This window comes from Pygoscelis adeliae, unplaced genomic scaffold, assembly GCF_000699105.1.
Source record: "Pygoscelis adeliae isolate BGI_AS28 unplaced genomic scaffold, ASM69910v1 Scaffold71, whole genome shotgun sequence".
NCBI lineage: Eukaryota > Metazoa > Chordata > Aves > Sphenisciformes > Spheniscidae > Pygoscelis > Pygoscelis adeliae.
Window position 1 is genome coordinate 5,956,920 of NW_008824356.1, and position 19,151 is coordinate 5,976,070.

Consider the following 19,151-nt stretch of genomic DNA (forward strand, 5'->3'; position numbering starts at 1 on the left):
AATTGACTTGACAGAGAGGAGTCGTGGATTTAAACAAGATCCTGGGCATGATATTCCTGCAATGGTTCCCAGGAAAAAAAAGGAGGAAAGAGAGAAGATTGATTGATTGCTGGCCTTGCACAAACCATGGGGAACAAAGTGAACCTCAAAGGAGGATTAACCCTTTTTTCCCCACACAAACAGACAGAACTTGAGGTGCTGTTTATCCAGAACTGTTTCTCCTCTTCCCATTCCTTCGTCCTGCTCCATGGCCTGGTGCCTAAAGCAGACACTAACATTGCGGAAGTAATAGTATGCTTTTTGCCCTGGTAGATGATCCACAGTATCAAAACTTTTCAGGACTGATCCAACTCAAAGTAAAATGTTAAACCACATGTCTCTCCTTCTTTCCTCCTTACTTCTTGAAATAGAAAAAAAATTGTTAGAAAGAAATAAATAGACCAGCACAGCTGGTGTCTGCAGTGGGACAGTGAAAACAGTGTTTTGCTGCAGGTGATATGTAAAAGCCTACCCTGGGGATCGTTAGACTTAGCGGAGTAGATATGTACATCCACTGCCTGCTTTATAACTAACCTTCACTCTTCAGATCCCTTATTCCTGTATGATATGTACTGCGGGTTGTGTAGCATTCTGTATGATCCAAGAGTTATGAGGGGCAAAAAGAAACTCTCCAGATTCCCCCGGCTCCTTTTAAATAAAGGATTATTTTAATTTAAGAAATTGTTAAAGTAAATGGGGGAGTAACTCATCTTAGATTCTGTTGGGTGCTATAGAAATACTCAAGATAGAAGTAAGTATTTAATTTGAAAATGTAATTAGTAAGCTGTTAAACACAAAACGTTTGTTGTGTTAATTCAGTTTTATGGCTGAGGTCTTGCACACACAGATGTCAGAAAACTCCAAGTTCTGCCTCCTTCAGTAGCAGTATTGTATTCCTCTTGCAGCTGGGTAGTATTTCCTCTTGCCAGGAGTATAGTGTTCTAGGACTTGCTGCCCAAATTTTGTAAATTGTTACAATTCCATTTATTGCAAGGGAGCTTTACTGGTTTATACCCAGTCTGGCCATTAATATCATGTCTGACTTAGTTTTCAAATGGAGTCTCCTAAATTGTGTTTGCAAAGTACTTATGAGATGCACATGTGATTGTATAGACAAGGCACTCATGGTCACAAATGACTAATATAGTTGCACCTACTTGTTTATGAATGAAGTTGACTGAGCCATTGTTTTTGCAGTAAAAGTGCGTGTTTTGTAGTTGCAATTCAGTATTTGTGTTCGAGAATACGACCGTCTCTGTGCAATGCCGTGTTATGGTTGTTTTAGGCAGAGTAACATCAAATTTCCTGACTTGAGTATATTGCAAAATGTTTGGTATAGTGGTCCTTTATGATATATGTTTCCATTCCATTGCTTGAGTATAAAATCAGCCAAGACCACAGCTGCAGAGAGAGGGCACAACATACTCAAAGAAGTTTTGAGCCCCTTCCTCTCAAGCATTGCATTTTGGAAGAGGGAACTGACTGTGCTTTCAGGAATGAGGAATCGCAAAAACAGATACCTCAGAAACGGAAGGCTTTGGCAGTAGGTCTTACTACTGTCATTTGGATATCAAGTGGATACATGACTTGATTCAAATGCCTAAGCTCAGCCGCCTTCCAATAATTATTTTTGTTAGCCTTCATGCTCTGCAGGTAGTATACCATATGCTTAGTTGAGGTTCCTTTTTCCACCTTCTCTGATGAACTGCTGAGGTCAGCAATTTTACTTCAGTAGCTTGCTCTGATGAACTTTATTTCTACACCAGCCGCCCCATCCAGACAACACTGCAGTGCAGAGAAATAATCCAATTTTACTTGATTATTAATAATTACTCTCAGCTGCTATTTTTTCAGTTGATTGATTAGAATAAACACTGCTCTGACGGGATACACCAGAATCCATAACTCCCCTTTCATCTCTACTGCTACTTCAGCCCCTGCTTCTCCAGGCACAATGTGAAGTGGGGGGTTGTAATGCAGAGTGGCTTTTTTAAATGTGCCTTCTTGCTGTTTTTTAACTAGCTATGACCAAAATTCATTTATCTGGATTGATGGAAGTCCACAAGTCCTGAATAATGTCTCTGGTTTGCAAGCCAGTGCTTTTGCAAAACAGATATGTTTTCCACTGTTCAGGGTTGAAGCTGGACAAAACAACAATCTTTGTTTTAGTCTTCCAAACTGATCAAAGACTATAGGTTTGTAGGAAGTGTGCTTCATATTTACAACCTTGTCCCATGTCTGACTGGTTGTGTATCCCTCCAGCAGGGTTTCAGGCCCTGAGTCACTTTGGGGGGATCTCATGTTCTAGTTGTGTGAGGTTTTTGCTGTACCAAATTTGATAGTTTCCTTTTAATATTTGGAAGGAGCATATCAAAAGGCGCTCTCTCAACAACTCTTGGCCCGAAACTCTTATCCAGCAGTTCTGCAGGGACAGAGGAGCTTTAAAGTGTTTGCAGATTTGTGAGGAACTTAAACACCTCAGCTAAATTATGCACACACAAAAAATATGAAAATGAACATTGATGTTCATGTTTGCACCAGCTTTGTGCACAGTCAGGAACAATGTCTCCCAGCACTGCAGTCCGGTCTCTGTGGCTCCCTTGCTGATCCAGCCTATTTTGTACCAGATTTGCTGTGAATGCCAAGTGGTGAGCAGCACTGCAGCTAGTACCTCAGGAAATCAGAACAGGCAGTTCAGGTGTAGCTGGGATGAGCAGTGATTTTCCTACAAAGTAGCTGCTGTTAACCCTGTGGACTGGAATTCTCTCTGGGGAGGTGGTTGGTGCAGCATGGGAGAGGATTTTGCTACTTGTAGCTGTTTTGATTTACAGCTTGGGTTCCCTAAATTCATCCTGTTTTGAGAATAATGCTATTTCAAGGGTGGGAAGGTGGGAAGTGAGAAGATTGCTTGAACACGGACAGAATTTACCTCCTCTTTGCAAGCAGGACAGTTGTCAGAGGTACCTAGAGCTTGGGCTATTTATCTGCTTAGGATGAATCCAATGAAATAAGTGAATCCCTATTTGAGAGATCTTTTTAGGAAGCCTGTTGTTGCTGAATTTACTCTCTGGAGTGAAGTGCACAGGGTAGACAAGCCTGACAGGGCTGGCAGCAAAGTGGCTTCCAAGGGATGCTCAGGTCAGTGAGTGTCACCCGGAGATGGAGATGTGTGAATAGATTCACTGTACCCCATGATTTGCAATGGTTGGGTAGGGCCATCAATCTGTGCAGTGTGACTGGCAGAAGAAGAGTGTTTATTGGTGTATGTGGGGATTTCTGAGAAAGCCCTCTACTGGGAAAGATTTGTTCATCTTGCTTTCCTTCCCAGGAACATTTGAAATAAAACTGTGTTTGAAGAAGGAGTAGTTTACCACTGGAAGACAAGTCTCCAGAAATCCAATGAAGGGCATGGAATAGCTGCAGTGCTCAACATTCAGATGGCTCTTCAGATCCTGAGGTCCAGTTCCTGTTCAGATCAATAGAAATAACGATTTAATTTCAATAGTAGTTGGATCAAGGCTTAAATGAAGAGATAGAATACTGTCCCAACTACTTGTGATTTATTTCCACTGTAGCTACAAAATGCTGGGTAGGGTTCAGGTGGCAGGTAAGATACTTATATTCAATTCCAACAATTTTTCCTCAGGTTGTAAAATGAAGCATTGTTTTGTGGCTCACAGAGGTGCTAAGAAGTAGCACTCCTTGCCGTGAGTGAATGAGAAAGAAGTTTCATTCAAGGTCTCATCAAAGTGGATAAAATGTCCAGGTCAATTTTTGTAAGTTGATAGGGAGCCAGGGTTTTGGCGCTTCTGATCACATGCCAGCAGTGGTTTCATTGTGATGCAGAAGGAATCGGGCAAAGCTTAAGTGGCACCAGATGGAAAAGCAGAGCTGAGTTTCTCCAGCAGCACTCAGCTTTCAAAACGGAGGGGTTGATTTTTGGCTGCGGGATGCTCCTTGACACATGGTTAATCCCTACCGTGTAAAAGGACTGAGTAGTACAGGATGACCATTTTATATGAGTTGATGACACAGCTTCTATGGTACTCTTGAATTTCCAGAAGTGTCAAAACGTTTCTGCGTACATTAGAACCTACGTTTCTTGAATGCATATAAATAGAGAAAAGAGACCTGATGACTGAAGTGCAAGCAAAGGGCTGTGTGGAAGATACAGGGAGTGGAGCTGCCTGAAAATTAGAATCTTGTTTCACAGAATATTTGTTGTTTCAAAATGTTGTTTCATCCCAAATCTGGCTGCAACCTGAAATTTTAAGCAGAGTGGAAATTCCAATAAAGTTTATTTTGAGGAAAATTTCAATATTTTGTTTTGTTATGTTCTTGAAACAAGGCACAGTTGGTCGGTCAAAGAACACATGAGGCAGCACATGACAGGCTAAACAAAGTGCTAGGAACAAAGCAAAATTAAACATCTCATTTTCTTTAAAGTTGTTTTGGAAATCTTACAGTGCAAAACGTTGCCAAAATTGACTTAGTTCTGTAATGAAAAATAATAGCATTTTTTAACAAAATGAATTTTTGATTAAAAACTTGTAGTGAGGTGTAACTGCGAAGAAGGAAAAATGGGTTGTATGGAGGTGTGGTCAGGAGGCAGTTGGTGTGTGAAATAGCATCTAGGGAGATGGAGATAGGATTAGGCAGTATTAGAGATAAGGTTATTGTGTAGACAGGGTCACAGGGGACTGGACTTAAAGTACAGTCAGATGTAGGAGGAGGTCAGAATTGGTCTGTATAATACAGACAGATTTACAGACAATGTTTTATTCTTCTGGCTAGCTTGCATGCAGGAAAACACTAACTACTTACACAGGCAAATCTCTGAGCTGCAGTGCTGAAGAAAGAGGTTCGAATTCTGCTGATAATCTGGAGTGGAGGCCATCATGTGAGCACTGGGCTTATCTCTCCATCGTTCTGTTTAGCACACTCATCTGCACACTCTGTTCTTTCAATCATAGTTGCTGATTAACTCTCACGATGTTCCTGAGAGTTAGGTCATTCAGGACCATATCCCTGCTTTTCAGTTGGGGAAGCAGTGTCTTGGAGAGCTGCAGTGACTTGCTGAAGTCTACAAGAAGATTAGTGTTGAGGCTGGAATTAGTCTTTGAGACATTTTGGCTGCGTTTTAAGGGCTCAGTACACTGTATTTCACTGCCCCATGTCGTAAGTACAGAGCCAGTGACTAGGAGTCATAACGTGTATATGGGTCCTTAGGCTGCGTTTGGGGCATGGATGCCTAGTGGTTGGCGAGAGATGTGATCTAGGTGTAGAATGGTTCCCAGAAAGTCTGCTCCCAAGAGTCGGCTCAGAGAAAGGATGGGCACAGAGACAGATCTGGGAGAGCAAGGTCTACAGCATAGACCTGGCCAGAGAGAGATGGGTGTGGGACACAGGCTTAGTTTGCCAAGGGCAGAGGGAACTGGGAGGCTGGGCGCACAGAGCAGATGAAGTGTGAGTGTGTGGAGTTATAGATCCTGTCTTTATGCGTCACATTGATCTCATTCAGGGTGTTATACTTAGCATTTTGTTTATATAATGTCAGGGTGTTACACGGGTTTGTTTATTTTTAACTCATGGATGACTGGCAGTTTCAGTCTGGATGCTGTCTGGTAATGAAATGGGAGAAATTTGTCCAGGTCTGGCAAAGGATCTTTGTCAAAGAATCTCTAGAAATTGAGAGAAATGCATTTTCTTGACTATTTATATTGCCTTGTCACCTGGGAGCTAAGTCCAGCACAGACACACTGTGCAGGGGGTGGTGAAAGCACTGACCACCATTTGCGTGCATTAGTAAATGGTTGTGTCATTTTGTGATTTACATTTCATTTAGGGATTTAGGTGGGAAAAAGAAAAGAGGCCAAGGTGCATTCTGCATCATGCAGTAGGAGTCTGGTGCAAAAACAGCCACCTGGTGAAGTACCTCACGTGACCAGAAGAGTTTGGGACTTGAAGTAGTCTCATAACCATATAGTCATGCCTGACCTCACTGCTGGTGGCTGCTCACTGACTTGCTATTTGTGCTGTGTTTCCCACTGTAGACAGGGTTTGAGTGAAACCAGTTTGGAGATCTGGCAAAGGATTCCCTGATGTAAACAGAGTGCTGAATTAATAGAGACCAACACCTGCCAAAGATCCATCTCTTACCAACGCCTCTGGATGACCCTTTCTTGCTGTATCACTACCAGGTTCTCCAAAGGCAGTCACATTTCCCGCTGTACTGAAGAATCCAGCAAGGACTAAGAGGCTTTCCTCCCTGCAGGTTTACACCCAGCATCCTGCATACAGCTCTAGGGCCTACTGAACCCCAGTGGAGCTAGGCTCCAGAACTTGCTTTCGAAATGACCCTGTTTGCCCTGATGGGTTTGCAGTGCTCACTGCTGGCTTGTCACAGACATTGATTTACATTTCCCATTTCTCTGAACTCTTGCATGGCTCGCACACAGTGAGCTCAGTCTATCTGTTATGAGCTGTCAGGGTTGTCCACTGGAGGGAATGTCTTTAGCTTCCAAGACTTTCCACCGTCAAAATATTTGGCAAAGCTGTCTTGTAAATGGATTTGTGATTCTGCCTATCCCTACCCCTTGTCCAAGTTGCTCACACCTTCTGTTCTGCACACGTCTGTTCCCCTTCAGCCCAGTACTGTCTCTCCATCTCCTTCTCTTTCTATGCATCTAATGGAGGTTGGTAATCCCGTTAGGTGCTTGCAGCAGGCGTTGCCAAATTTGCTTGCAAACGCCTGTGCCAGGTCGAGTGTCATTGCCAGCAGCGCTCTTGGCGGGATGAAGGTTGCATTAGTGAACAGTAATTGAAATGCAAAATAACATTTTGATCGAGCGAGCAGGCTGTTTATTTATCAGATCAATAGCCAAAATGCCCCATCTGGAGAAGTCAGCGTGATAATAAGTGATAGCATTCCAAGGGCAAAGGGAACAAGCGCAGCAGGGAGGACATGCCGGCAGGGTGGGCTGGGCTGGGCTGGGCTGGGTCACACCGGGCCGTCGGTTGCTGAAACTTGCTTCTTTTTGGGTCCCTTCTTTGAAGAGGGCAGCCCCCCTCCTAGTAGCATCTGCAAAGGGTTCCAGACCTCTGGACAGAGAACAAACGGTTCTTAAATACGAGATCAGACAGAATGCAGACGTATGTAAAATCATGTGAGGTCTTCTTCTCATGCTCTGGTAGACACAGGGCTGTGACTGAAGGTGCAGACTGCTGATGATGTAGCTCAGTGAGACAGTGCTTTTTGGATTGTTTGTTTTTGCTTTAGTGCATTATGTTTGCTATAAAGGTCTGGAAATATGAAGTCATAGTTTGGCTTCTATAGCAAAGCTGCTGGAATGGTATCTAGGTGGATCCACATAATGAGGAAAGAAGAGATGTGGGAGGGTGTGTGTGAGGAAGGGGTTTGTGTGTATTTGCATGATAAATTTATTATACGTATGCATACCTGCTATACACAGATACCCTACAGAACAAAGCTGTGTAATGTTTAAGCCTATCTCAGAAAGGTACTATATGAAAGTGTAGAAGCAGCTGTAGATATTCTTCATGGGTGCCTGACTGCCTGTCTGTCTGTTTTGCTGTGTCTGTTGGCTTCTGCTTGTCCATGAGTAGGGACACTAAAGACAGGGAATGGGAAGTGAAACTGAGGTTGAAGATCTTGCAAGCTTGTGTTTTTTTTCTTTCATGTCCCAAAATAATAACAGGGAAAAGTGAAGACTTCCTGGGATGAGCAGATAATCTGTTCACCATGACAGAAAGGAATATTTTTGGTGGTTTTTTTTGTAATCACATTTAGTTAAATTTTCAAACAGTGATGCCAATTTGGGAGGAAAATGGAGGTAATTTAAAAGTATTTTGCTTTACAATTTGTTTGGGGTGGGTTGTTTTTATCTAGAGAAATGAATGTACAAGTTACGCAGAGTGTTGGGGAAAATGATGTGCTTGTTCTGTTACACAGTTTTCTGTCTAAAGAGTGGTTTGTTGGCCATGGTCTCCTCCTCATCTCTTGGTTGAGGCAAGTAAGAAAGCAGGACATTATGGGGCCTCAGGTAGGGCTTGGCTTGAGTGGACTGGAAGCTACTTTGTCAGTCAAAGGAAAAGCGAACAAACAGTCTGGAAGATGGATGAATGAAGTGGATTTAGAACAAGTCATTAGGGTTTGAAACTGGAATTTGGGTCAGCTGCAGTGGGCTACTTAATATATGCAGTGTGTGGTAAGAGATCTGCTAAATACCTACCAAAGGTGGGGTTTTAAAGACTCAGCAAAACTGAACCTTGAGGTTTCCTTAAATAGGTAGCTAAAGATAATCCTGTATGTTACAGCAGTCTAAGGTGTGCAGAAGGAAACTGGGTATTTCCATGTATCACCTATTCTCCCCAAACCCGTGGTGTTCATAAGCTTGAGAGGAGCATGGTCTACAGTTAACCTCTGTCGTGTACTCCCTTCCTCTGCTTGTTCAGGTGCTGTATCTCAGCCTCACTGTGTAGCACAGGTTTCTTGACTGTCCTTGACCCCATGCAGTTCTCTTGTGCCTCCATCCTCACCAACAGCCCAACTGACTCCCACTTCCACACTTTTCCAGTGGTTCTGGGATATCTCCCCTATGCCAGATCCAGTGTTTGCTCTCACACTGTTATCTTGCTTTGCTACCATATCATCTTAGAAATGCTGTCCGGAGAGTCAGGGATAAAAAGATTTCAAACTGAAAAGCACTAATTGCCCATTGTTATTTTCCATGTTGTAATTTATGTGGAACTAATTTCAGTCAGTTTTTCAGGATCTGTCTGATTTTGAGTAATGTTTCTAATGATGAGGCACTTAATTACAGATTTCTCCAAGAGCTACAGGTGGAACCTAGGCAAAGCCCATCTATTCTGTCTGGGTTGTCTTGGCAAGGGTGGGAGAAGGAGACAGAGTCCCACTACAACTGTAAGTTTTGAAGTGTAAGAAACAGAAACCCTCAAAAAAAAAAATTAACAGGTCAAACTCAGAATTCCTGAATGCATCCAGGTTGGAGAACACACAAGTTCAGATTTTGTCTGAATAAACCTAGAGTCCCCTTTCAGTAAACTAGTATTCATAAAGAAATGTTAATTTTTTAAATGTTAAGTCTCTTTTCACATTTGTTTCTAGGATGATGTCCTTGATTTGTAAGTATCCATCTTAACTCCTTCCTCAAACACTTAGAGGAATTAAACAGTACCTCTGGGTCTCTCTTTTTTTCCTGCCATTGTTCATCATGAATTGTAGGCAAAGTTGAAGAGAGGGGTGCTTTCAGTGGGTATCTTGAAATGCAAGGAAGTGCAGGCTGAAGAATTTGCACTGGTGGCAATTTTCTCTCAGAAATGCTGAGAGGGTACTGAGTGAAAGAAAAGGTCTATGTGAGATGAGACGAGCGATCAGGCTGGGATGCAAAAATAAATGTGATATGAATGGCAGTGCTGGAGGTTTTCCTTTTCTTGCCCAGCTGAAAAGGTGGAAGCAAAATTCTGATGCACAAGTGTTTGAAGTGTGCTTTACTGAACATGTTGTTGTATGGGTCTCATTCACAAGTGTCCACTGAAGGTACTAAGAGAGATACAGATTATAAGTGCCCTAGATAGGCAGAGTATAAAGAAAGACATTCAAGAAGAAATGAAGGTCTAGCTGAGCATTTCAACGGGGGCTGAGTTGCAGCTTTGCTGTATGCAGGCAAAATTGTTGAACTGGTGTGAGCAGTCTTCCAGATGTAGAAATACTGGGGGAAGAAGTGGAAATGTGAAACACAATGATAACATGGGGGGAAAAAGGGTGGTGGTAGAATTTGGATAGATAGTGAACAGCAAGTCAATTGTGGTTCTTGTTTTCCTGTGATTTCAAGAGAAGTATAAGCAAGAAGCATTAGCTCAAGTGCTAAAGCAATTCACTCTGGAGGTAGTGCCATTAGTACACCATAGGGCAAGGTACCTTCAAAAGGCGATGCGTTAATACGAGAGTGAACTGATAATATATGTCACACCTCCAGATTAATTGTCACTTCATCTGTGTAATACTTCTTACCATTTACTAACAAGAGCGTTGTCCTAAGGGTGAAGAGAAATTGCAAGAATGAGGAGAGGGATGAAGGCTAGTAGTAAATCCATAGTGTCTTCTGCCTGTGAGAAGCCTTTTTTATTTAAGAAGCCTCCAGACAGTTTGCTGCGGCAACTTTCATCAACATGAGCTAACTTGGGCTAGAGAAGATCTACCGATACATAACTGGGCTCTGGTTATGCAGTCTCTTGGGCATTAGACAAGCAGATGTCTAATGGCTTCTGGCTCTGTGTAAGAGCCAGAATATGAGCACTTGCTGTCTCCATCTCCTTAGCTTGCAGTAGAGCCCAGCTTGGGCCTCCATCTCCCCTGCTGTGCAAGGAATATGTTCCTCCAGTCTACATGGCAGAACGGGTCTCATCCAGTGACACACTTCAGTAGATCTCATACAACGCAGGTCTCTTCAGGAATACCAGGGGAACTGACCCCTGGAGACAGGTCTCTAGATAGGCTCTTGCAGGTGGGGAGCTGCGGGACTTTGCTGGCTTCCTTACGTATTTTCATTTTAGCTTCTTCAGCCTCCTCACTCAGAAGTTCTTCCCCTGACCCACTGTCAAATTATAAAGCAAATTAAAAAAATCTAGATCTCTCTTCAGAGCAAGGGTGAAAGGCAGGCCAAGTGTGATGCATTTTTACAAAATAGAATCATAGAATCATAGAATCATTAAGGTTGGAAGAAACCTCCAAGGTCATCGAGTCCAACCATCAACCCAACACCACCATGCCCACTAAACCATGTCCCTAAGCGCCTCATCTACCCGTCTTTTAAATACTTCCAGGGATGGGGACTCAACCACTTCCCTGGGCAGCCTGTTCCAGTGTTTAACTACTCTTTCAGTAAAGAAATTTTTCCTCACATCCAATCTAAACCTCCCCTGGCGCAACTTGAGGCCATTTCCTCTCGTCCTTTCGCCAGTTACTTGGGAGAAGAGACCAACACCCACCTCGCTACAACCTCCTTTCAGGTAGTTGTAGAGAGCAATGAGGTCTCCCCTCAGCCTCCTTTTCTCCAGGCTAAACAACCCCAGCTCCCTCAGCCGCTCCTCATAAGACTTGTGCTCCAGACCCTTCACCAGCCTCGTTGCCCTTCTCTGGACACGCTCCAACATCTCAACATCCTTCTTGTAGTGAGGGGCCCAAAACTGAACACAGTATTCGAGGTGCGGCCGCACCAGTGCTGAGTACAGGGGCAAAGTACAATAAGCCAGGTCCAGATGGCCAGCAAAGCCAAAAGCAACAGAAAGTGGTTGTAATTGGAATTAGGATGCTGCAGCTCTTTTAGAATAAAATGCTGACAGTTGGACCTTGTTACAACCTGGCAGTCCAGGTTTGTAAACTACAGGTTGGTATTCATGCTGTGGAGTAGAAGTCACACAATGCTTTCCACTCCAAATTAGAGAGCAAGCTCATCAGCCTTTTGCTAAGCTGTGGTTTATGTTTGTTCCAAAGACAAGTATGTAGTATTAGTGTGGGCTTATTACGGACAAATGCCTTGCAAACAGGCTGTCTGGGGCTTGTCATACTCTACAGAATAGAAGCATAACGCACGCAAGCCAAAGGGAGCCGCCACTAGCAAACATGACAGAACTCTTAGAGATCATATCTGCGCTCCAGAGAAAAATGTTTAGATTGATCTGAGGTTCTGATTCTCTTGTCCTTTATAGCAATGCAAAATACTGTCATTTAAACAAAAAACCTCTAAAGCCTGTGGCCTGGTATCTTGGAGATTTGTGTTTATGATCATGCCCATCATGTGTGTACTACCCAAGCTCTTGCCTACCCCCAGAGAGAAATGAAGTTTGCCCTGGGAACAGGATATGTTCCTGTATGATAGAATAAGCCCAGAAAAGCTTCCTGGACTGTGACTGGTATGGCTGAGTTACCCACAGTTATCCACTGTACAGGAGTAAAGTGGCATATTGGCAGATCCCATTATTCTTGGACTGTTGCATGGAGAAGAGCTGTCAGTAAAGATGAGGAGTCCCTAGATGATGTGTCTCTCATTTGAAGTCCGTATTGAGTAGAAGACCAGGAGAAACCAGTGGGTGTGTTGACCCCTTGCCTCCTTAGCACCATGGTGGGTGTCCTCGAAGCGGAGAGGCAGGGATGGGAGCATGTGTGTGAGCTGTCCATGGTAAGAGCAGGTTGCCCAACAGGTGTGGACATCTCAGCTCCATGACATTAACTCTTTGCATGTGTGACCTAAAATTACACTGGCTGTTATTGCAGCTGTCACATCTAGCCTGCCACTTGGAAAACATTATTTATTTCTGTCTCCTGTATCTAAAAAAAACCCCTAACAAAATTTGGCTTGTTACTGCAGTTGCGGCCAGTGTTTGAGAAGCTGATCTATATTGTTTGTCAGGCAGCTCTGGCCCACAAAGGACACAAAGTCTGTGTTGCCCAAACGGCATCATGGCATGATATGCACATCTCATTTACACATGCAGTGCAGGTTTATATCATCTGGGCCAACAAATACTGATAGCAAAAATAGGCCTGTACCGGAGAAGAGGTTTAAATCATCTCTGTTTAAATCATTGGTGTTTCTGCAGATTAAAGCTTCTTTGGTCTTTCATGGCTGGTTTAAAAATGTCTGTGCAATCCAAAGTGTGCTTTTGTCACAAGCTGGGGCCTGAAGTGAGCAGGTTTATAATGGCAATCTTCTCAGGTTTTGTCAGTAAAGCTTGAATCTACTGTGAGGACTCCCTATTCATGGACTTCAGGACTAAAGTGCAGTTCCACAAGCACAGCCATAGGGCACCTGGAAGTTACAAGCTGTACAGGCATCTCACCTGCAGGGGTTTTCAATTTTATGGTAGATCTTAGAGGACTTAAAAAAAAATCAAGATTTCATTCTGTCTGGAATCCACATCCAGCTGTGAGAACCACCCAAAAAAGCCCATTTCTGACCTTTTACATTTCTCCTTATGCCCAGAATAGAGAAGGTTTTGCCTGAGGAGGGCCTGAGTGTTCTCTTGCTCTCCCCTTCCCTCAGCTGACAGCAGTCCTACAGCTATATTTCAGCATTCATTTTAATGACAATTTCAGACTTACTGTTGGAAATCTCCAACATGTTGGGTTGGTGAGTGTGTGATTTTATCAGCAAATACTGGTGAAGGGACTGGCCTACATGGTAGAACTTCTGATGGACATTCCTTACCTTCCTCCAAGAAACTGGAGTATAGCACTGAGCTATCTTTGCCTTTCCTATTGAAGATCATGTAATGAGGATCAGCCACTAGAGAAGCTCAGCAGAGTTGCCTCTAAATTTTCCTTGATCCAGTTTGGAATAGGGAGTGCTGCATGGAGAATGTACAGGGTCAAATACTTGGGTTTGCCTCAGCACCTAGATTAAGTTACTGAATTGTGGATACCTTTAGCTGATAGAGAATTCTTCTGTGGGGAAAAGTTACCTTCTGTTACAAAGCAGGACATTGTCTTGCTAAGCAGTTGTGAGTGTTTTCTCTTGAGTCAGGTGAAGGCTTGTAGATAGAGAGTACTGAATTCCTGTAATTTTCATATCCAGAAGTGGGGTAAAGAGGTGAACATAGCTACAAATGATTATTTCTGGCAAAAATAGCCTCAAAGGATGTGCAATAAAATAGCCTTATCTGCATGGATCCCAAACTTGTAATCCTTGAAGTTTAAAAGAAAAAAAATTTGGGGAAATATTTACTGCCTTGATTTTATAACAGTAATCTCTTGTCCCTTTCTGGTCCTGTCCATCTAGCAGTCTTTCCCTCTCTTATTATTGCTGTTGTTCTCAAGAGAACATTAAACTCATAAGCAGCCCAGCCATTATAGAGGAATAGCGAAAGACGAAAGGATAGAGAAGAATTGGAGAAACTTGTAACATTAACCCAGCATCACTGCCCGAGGGAGATAACGCTAATGGATAAAAACCTAAAGCGCAATCTGGACTTGGTCTGAACCTGCGTGTTTACATCCAGAATGACTGAGATCAGAGCATGCTTGTCTGAGGGCAGTTACAGGCACGTAAAGGCTAACAACATTGTTAGTGATAAACAGCAGTAGGTTTATGAAACAGGAGTACAGCAGACAATAACCTTTCTTGATACAATTAAATAATTAGTGGGACAAAGGAATGCAATGGATAGACTGTCCCTGGACCATGCATGGGCTTTTGACACAAAGCTGTGCAAGATCTTATTAGGGAAATTAGATCAAATTGGTTTTGATACAAATCCTGTGAAATGAATCATGGATTAGCTGACAGAGTGTAAACAGAAGGGTTAGAGACATTCTTTATCCTTCTGCAAAGGTGGTGTCCAAAAGGGCAGTGTTTTGATTTTAAATATTCATTCGTGACCTGGAGGAAAATGTAAAAGGAATAGTTCTCAAATTTACATTTGACACAACTGAAAGATACTAGAAAAAAATCAGAGCAGAAAAAAGAGCTAGGCTGAAAAAATTAGCATTATTAGCAGGCTTTGGTAAAACCAGTGGCAATTAGCAGTGTGTGACTTAAAGATGATACTACTTTGGAACAAGGAGAATCTCCAAATTTCATGTTGTTCAGAGCACGGTGGCAAAAGCAGCTTATGTTCAGAGAGGTCCCGGTGAGACAGTGGCTATCAAATGATGTGAGCTGATGTGCAACCTGATGTCTGGCAAAGCTACTGCTCAGTTGGTCCATATGTCTGCCCGGCTGTGTGCTTTCCAGCGTGACTCTCCCCTGTAGTGCTGTGGCATCGCACTGTGCGATTTGGGGCACCTTGCTACAAGAGAGACCCAGGCAAGTTGGAACAAATCCAGAGAAGGGCCACAAAGATGCTAAAGGGATTAGAGGGAATGACCTATGATGAGGAAAGGTGAAAAGAACGAAATGTTTAGAACCTCTAAGCCTGTTACATGGGCACAGAAATAGTAACGGAGTTTCCTGTGCCAGCACGGAGGAGAGTTGGATCAAGTCTCTCTCCTTTTACATGCCTATTAAGGTAACTAGAGCTGAGCAAAATGGCTGTTCATCACTTTGAACTCTTTGCAAAAAACATTTAGCTGTTCTTCTTGAAGTTCAAGATGTTGTATTTCATTGCCAGGGGACACTCTGAGTCTGTTTAAAAATCACCACGGGATCTCCATGAGACTTGCAGAAAGTCAGAGCTGGTGAGGCTTAACTCAGTGTGTGCTGCCCAGCAATAATCAACTATGCAAGTTGTTCCAGAGGCCAGAAAAGAAAAACACAAGCTCTGGAATGGCTGGAGTCACCTTAGCTATGATCTTTGATCTGTCTTGGTGTTAAGGACTTTTGCCTCTAAAGCATGCATTCCACATCTAACCAGAACTCACTATGTATTACTGTCCCCTGAAAGGGAACAGGAGCACCCTCAGCTGTAAGGATGCAGGGGGTTTGTTGCTGTCCTTGATTCGCCTTCAGACAGTCACTGTTTGCCTGTCTTGGGAGGAAGGCTCCTTAATTGAGGTTGTGAGTTGAGAAGTGAGTTGGTCCTAGGAGACTGATCTCCCCTCTTTTTTTTTTTTTTTTTTTTTCAGTGGAGGGAAATACCTCAGTGGGTCCTCTTGAGGTCTTCTCTAAATTTTGGGCTTTTTAAGAGACAGAAGCTGGGATTTGAACTCCGCTGACTGAGTCTGACAGTACAGCTCACCTCCTTGTCATGCCTTTTTCATAGTGTTGTCCTCTGTCTGCCCTTAACATTACAACTCCAACTCCTTTTACTGTGGAGTTCCTCAGTGCAGAACAGTGTTTTACGGTGGGTTGCCTTCCATTTTGACCCTAATCTCATGTTATGGTGCCCAGTGATCTTCAGGTTTTTACTACAAACACAATTCTTGGGTAGGGAAGGGTTCCAGAATCTGGCCAGCACAACAGCTTTCAGCTTTGCTATGAGATGCTACGATCTGGTCTCAGCTAGCAAAGCTTCATCTTCCTCCACACAGTCAGCTGGCATTACACCAGGAGATCTGCAATCTGTCTAGGTGCCCTGCGGGATTAAAGATGAATGCACCTGCAACAATTATTCCTGTAACTGCTCCATGACCTCTGGTCTAGTGTGACCCTCTGGGCAAAGTGTGGGCATTCATCAACTCATCACGCTGTCTCTGAGACGGACCAAACTCTGGATTCCTCTCAAGTAACACCAGACAAAGCAGCCGAGGAACGTGAGATGCCTGCCCATAGTCTCAAGGTCAACAGTCTTGCCAAATAACAAACTTGGCTAATCGATCCCAGAGATAGGAGATGAGGTCAAACATCGAGGATGAAACAGAGAAGGGAAAATTAGGAGATACTTGGGTCAAATGAGATCATAAGGATGCAGGACTGTGAAGCTGCTGCATATCAAACGTGCATTCATATCAACAGACACACAGATGTGATATATATATGTGTGCACTCCAGCCTTGCTGTATCACAGAATGTTTTGTCCTGTCCCCTGACGGGTTTGACCTCTTGGCAGGAGTTGCCACAAATACCAGGTAAATAGGCTGAAACTGAAATAGAAATAGAAAATACCCACATGACCATGGTATGGTAACTTTAAACCAGCAGAGCTTCCAAGAAGAAAAGTCAAGCATCCCCAGTCAGTCAGAATTCTTTGGACATATCATCAGGAAAATGCATGTAGTTAGGTTTTCTTAAAAGCCTTTGACAAATTATCTTGCCGAAGGGAAAATTTAACCTCTCAGGTTAATACTATTATCAATTAAAAAGTGTCTGACACGGAAAAGAAAGGGAAGACACACCCTACCCAGAAAAGAAAGAGAAGTCAATTTTCAGCACGATAAAGGCTACAAAACTCACCCACAAAGATCAGTGTTGTGGTGTTTGATCCATGTGTTAATCATCTGGGAAGAGGGTGAACAGTGAGACTCTGCAGATGACATCAAATTATCAAGGAAGACTGAAGAACTCCAGAGGATCCTAATAAAGCTGGGTGCATGAACAGCACAGTGGCAGATGAAATACACTGTTGACTATTGCAAAACATTGCACACCAGAAGGCATTAATTTGATTTTTCATACATCTTAATGGATTCTCAATTAACTGTAGCAACTCAGGAAAAGATCTGAGGATTGCAGTAAGTAACTTGCTGATATTCTCTGTTGAAGAAATGGTAACAATTTAGATTTTAATTTAAAGAGAAAAGAAGCAAACAATGTAAGGAGTTATATAATAGATAGGCTGAAAATAACATTGAAAATATGGTAACGTCAGTAGGTAATTGATGGCATGCCTTTGTCTTGACTACTGTCCAGACCTTCAGCTGGAGAAGTGATGGAGCAGTGCCAGTTTCACGCTGCTGAGGAGCTGGCTCATTGAACTCTGTTCTGGACTGAACAGAAATAGCCAGTCTAGCGGAAGTTCAGAGACGGATGATGAAGCAGATAAGAGGTCTGCAAAAACTTCTGCGTGAAGAACAATTATATAGATAATGAAGAGCTGAATGAGGAGAACGTGGCAAAAGTACATTTCCTGAGAAGAAAAGTCAGGAGATGTTCAGGGAGCCTGAAAGGCTGCAAATACAGCATGGGCAAATACAAGTGGGATTTTTTGTTTGTTCATACACTGCACAAGTGTATGAACACTATGTATCTCTGGAACTCATTGCCGTAAGATATCATAAAAATTAGCAGTGTTCTGGAAAAAGCCTGAACATTTATATAAGGAGTAAGACTATCTGTGACTACAATAAATAAGAAAAGCTTGCAAATTTGGTAAAGATGCAGTCCTTTCTATATACTTAAGAGCATAACCCTCTCTCTAAGAAGTGGGAATTTGAGAGAAGTGTCTCCATGCAAAAGCCTTATGCTAGTAAATAGAAGAAAGATTAAGATTTAAGATTAAGCTGGAGGAAACTTTTGATCAGATGATTTTCCTTCAGTTTCTAAGCTCCCCTTTTAGTGATGATAGTGAAGTGGGGGGGAAGGAATCCAACATGAAAACTAATTAAAGACTTCTGTATTACAAATGAAAATCCAATCTGAGCAGGTCCTTCCTGCAGGGTCTGCTAGTGAACTTTTTGCTTAGAGCCAGGGCAGCGCATCTTAAACTAACCAAACATCTTTTTCACCTGGTCTGCCACAGACAGGCTCATGTCTTTCTACTGTCCCAGGGGTAGATTGTGTTCTGGGTAGTTTGTGCCTCATCAGCACTGATGCCCCTTCCCAGCACTGCAGCCTGTGAACAGCCTGAAGTGGTGATCTACACAAATAGCCTTGACTTTATTCGAGTGTGAGTTTGTGGGGAGTAGGCGGGCTGTTCTTAGTGAATTGTACTGATATTCCTGAAGGAGAAGTACCTGGGGGCGGGTTGAACTGCCTGAGCCAACTAGAGTTGGACTGAGGTGGGAAAAGGAGGGCTCTCTTTTGACCAACCTGGAGCTGGGTTTGGCCAGGAGGCCGCTGAGTGCCTTTGCTCTCTCCCTGCAGGCTGCTCGGCAGAATGGCCACGGAGGAGCGGCACCTCTCCTCCAGCTGTGGGTCCTTCATCAAGACCGAGCCCTCCAGCCCATCTTCTGGCATCGACGCCATCAGCCATCACAGCCCGAGCGGCTCCTCTGACGCTAGCGGTGGCTACGGCATCACCATGGGTGGCCACCCCAATGGCCTAGACTCACCACCCATGTTCAATGGCACGGGGATTGGCAGTGGGTCCTGCCGTAAGCGTTACGATGACTGCGCCAGTGCCATCATGGAGGACTCACCCACCAAGTGCGAGTACATGCTCAATGCAATCCCCAAGCGGCTGTGCCTGGTGTGCGGGGACATTGCTTCTGGGTACCACTACGGCGTGGCTTCCTGTGAGGCGTGCAAAGCCTTCTTCAAGAGGACTATTCAAGGTATGGTGGGAAGGGAGGGAAACTGAGACATGCATTCCATAGCAAAAAAGGAAGACGGTCCCAGACATTGCTGAGACTGCAGTGTTTCCATGTCATATAAAAGGGGGCAAGGGAGGGTGAATGTAATGTACCTAACCCTCCATCCTTTTGTATGCCTCCTCTCTCCTCCTGCCCAGCTCTGGTCCTTCCAAATCCACCTGAC

The 19,151-nt window shown here is 43.4% G+C and overlaps 1 protein-coding gene across 3 annotated transcripts in view; it reads left to right on the forward strand.

Moving 5' to 3' along the window:
- Window positions 1-19,151, forward strand: part of ESRRB (estrogen-related receptor beta) — a 134,751-nt gene that overhangs the window by 73,894 nt on the left and 41,706 nt on the right. For all 3 annotated transcript variants that reach the window (XM_009319404.1, XM_009319405.1, XM_009319403.1), the window contains one exon: window positions 18,540-18,949. In XM_009319404.1, coding sequence (XP_009317679.1) covers window positions 18,540-18,949 — 410 coding nt within the window. The remainder of the gene's footprint in view (window positions 1-18,539; window positions 18,950-19,151) is intronic.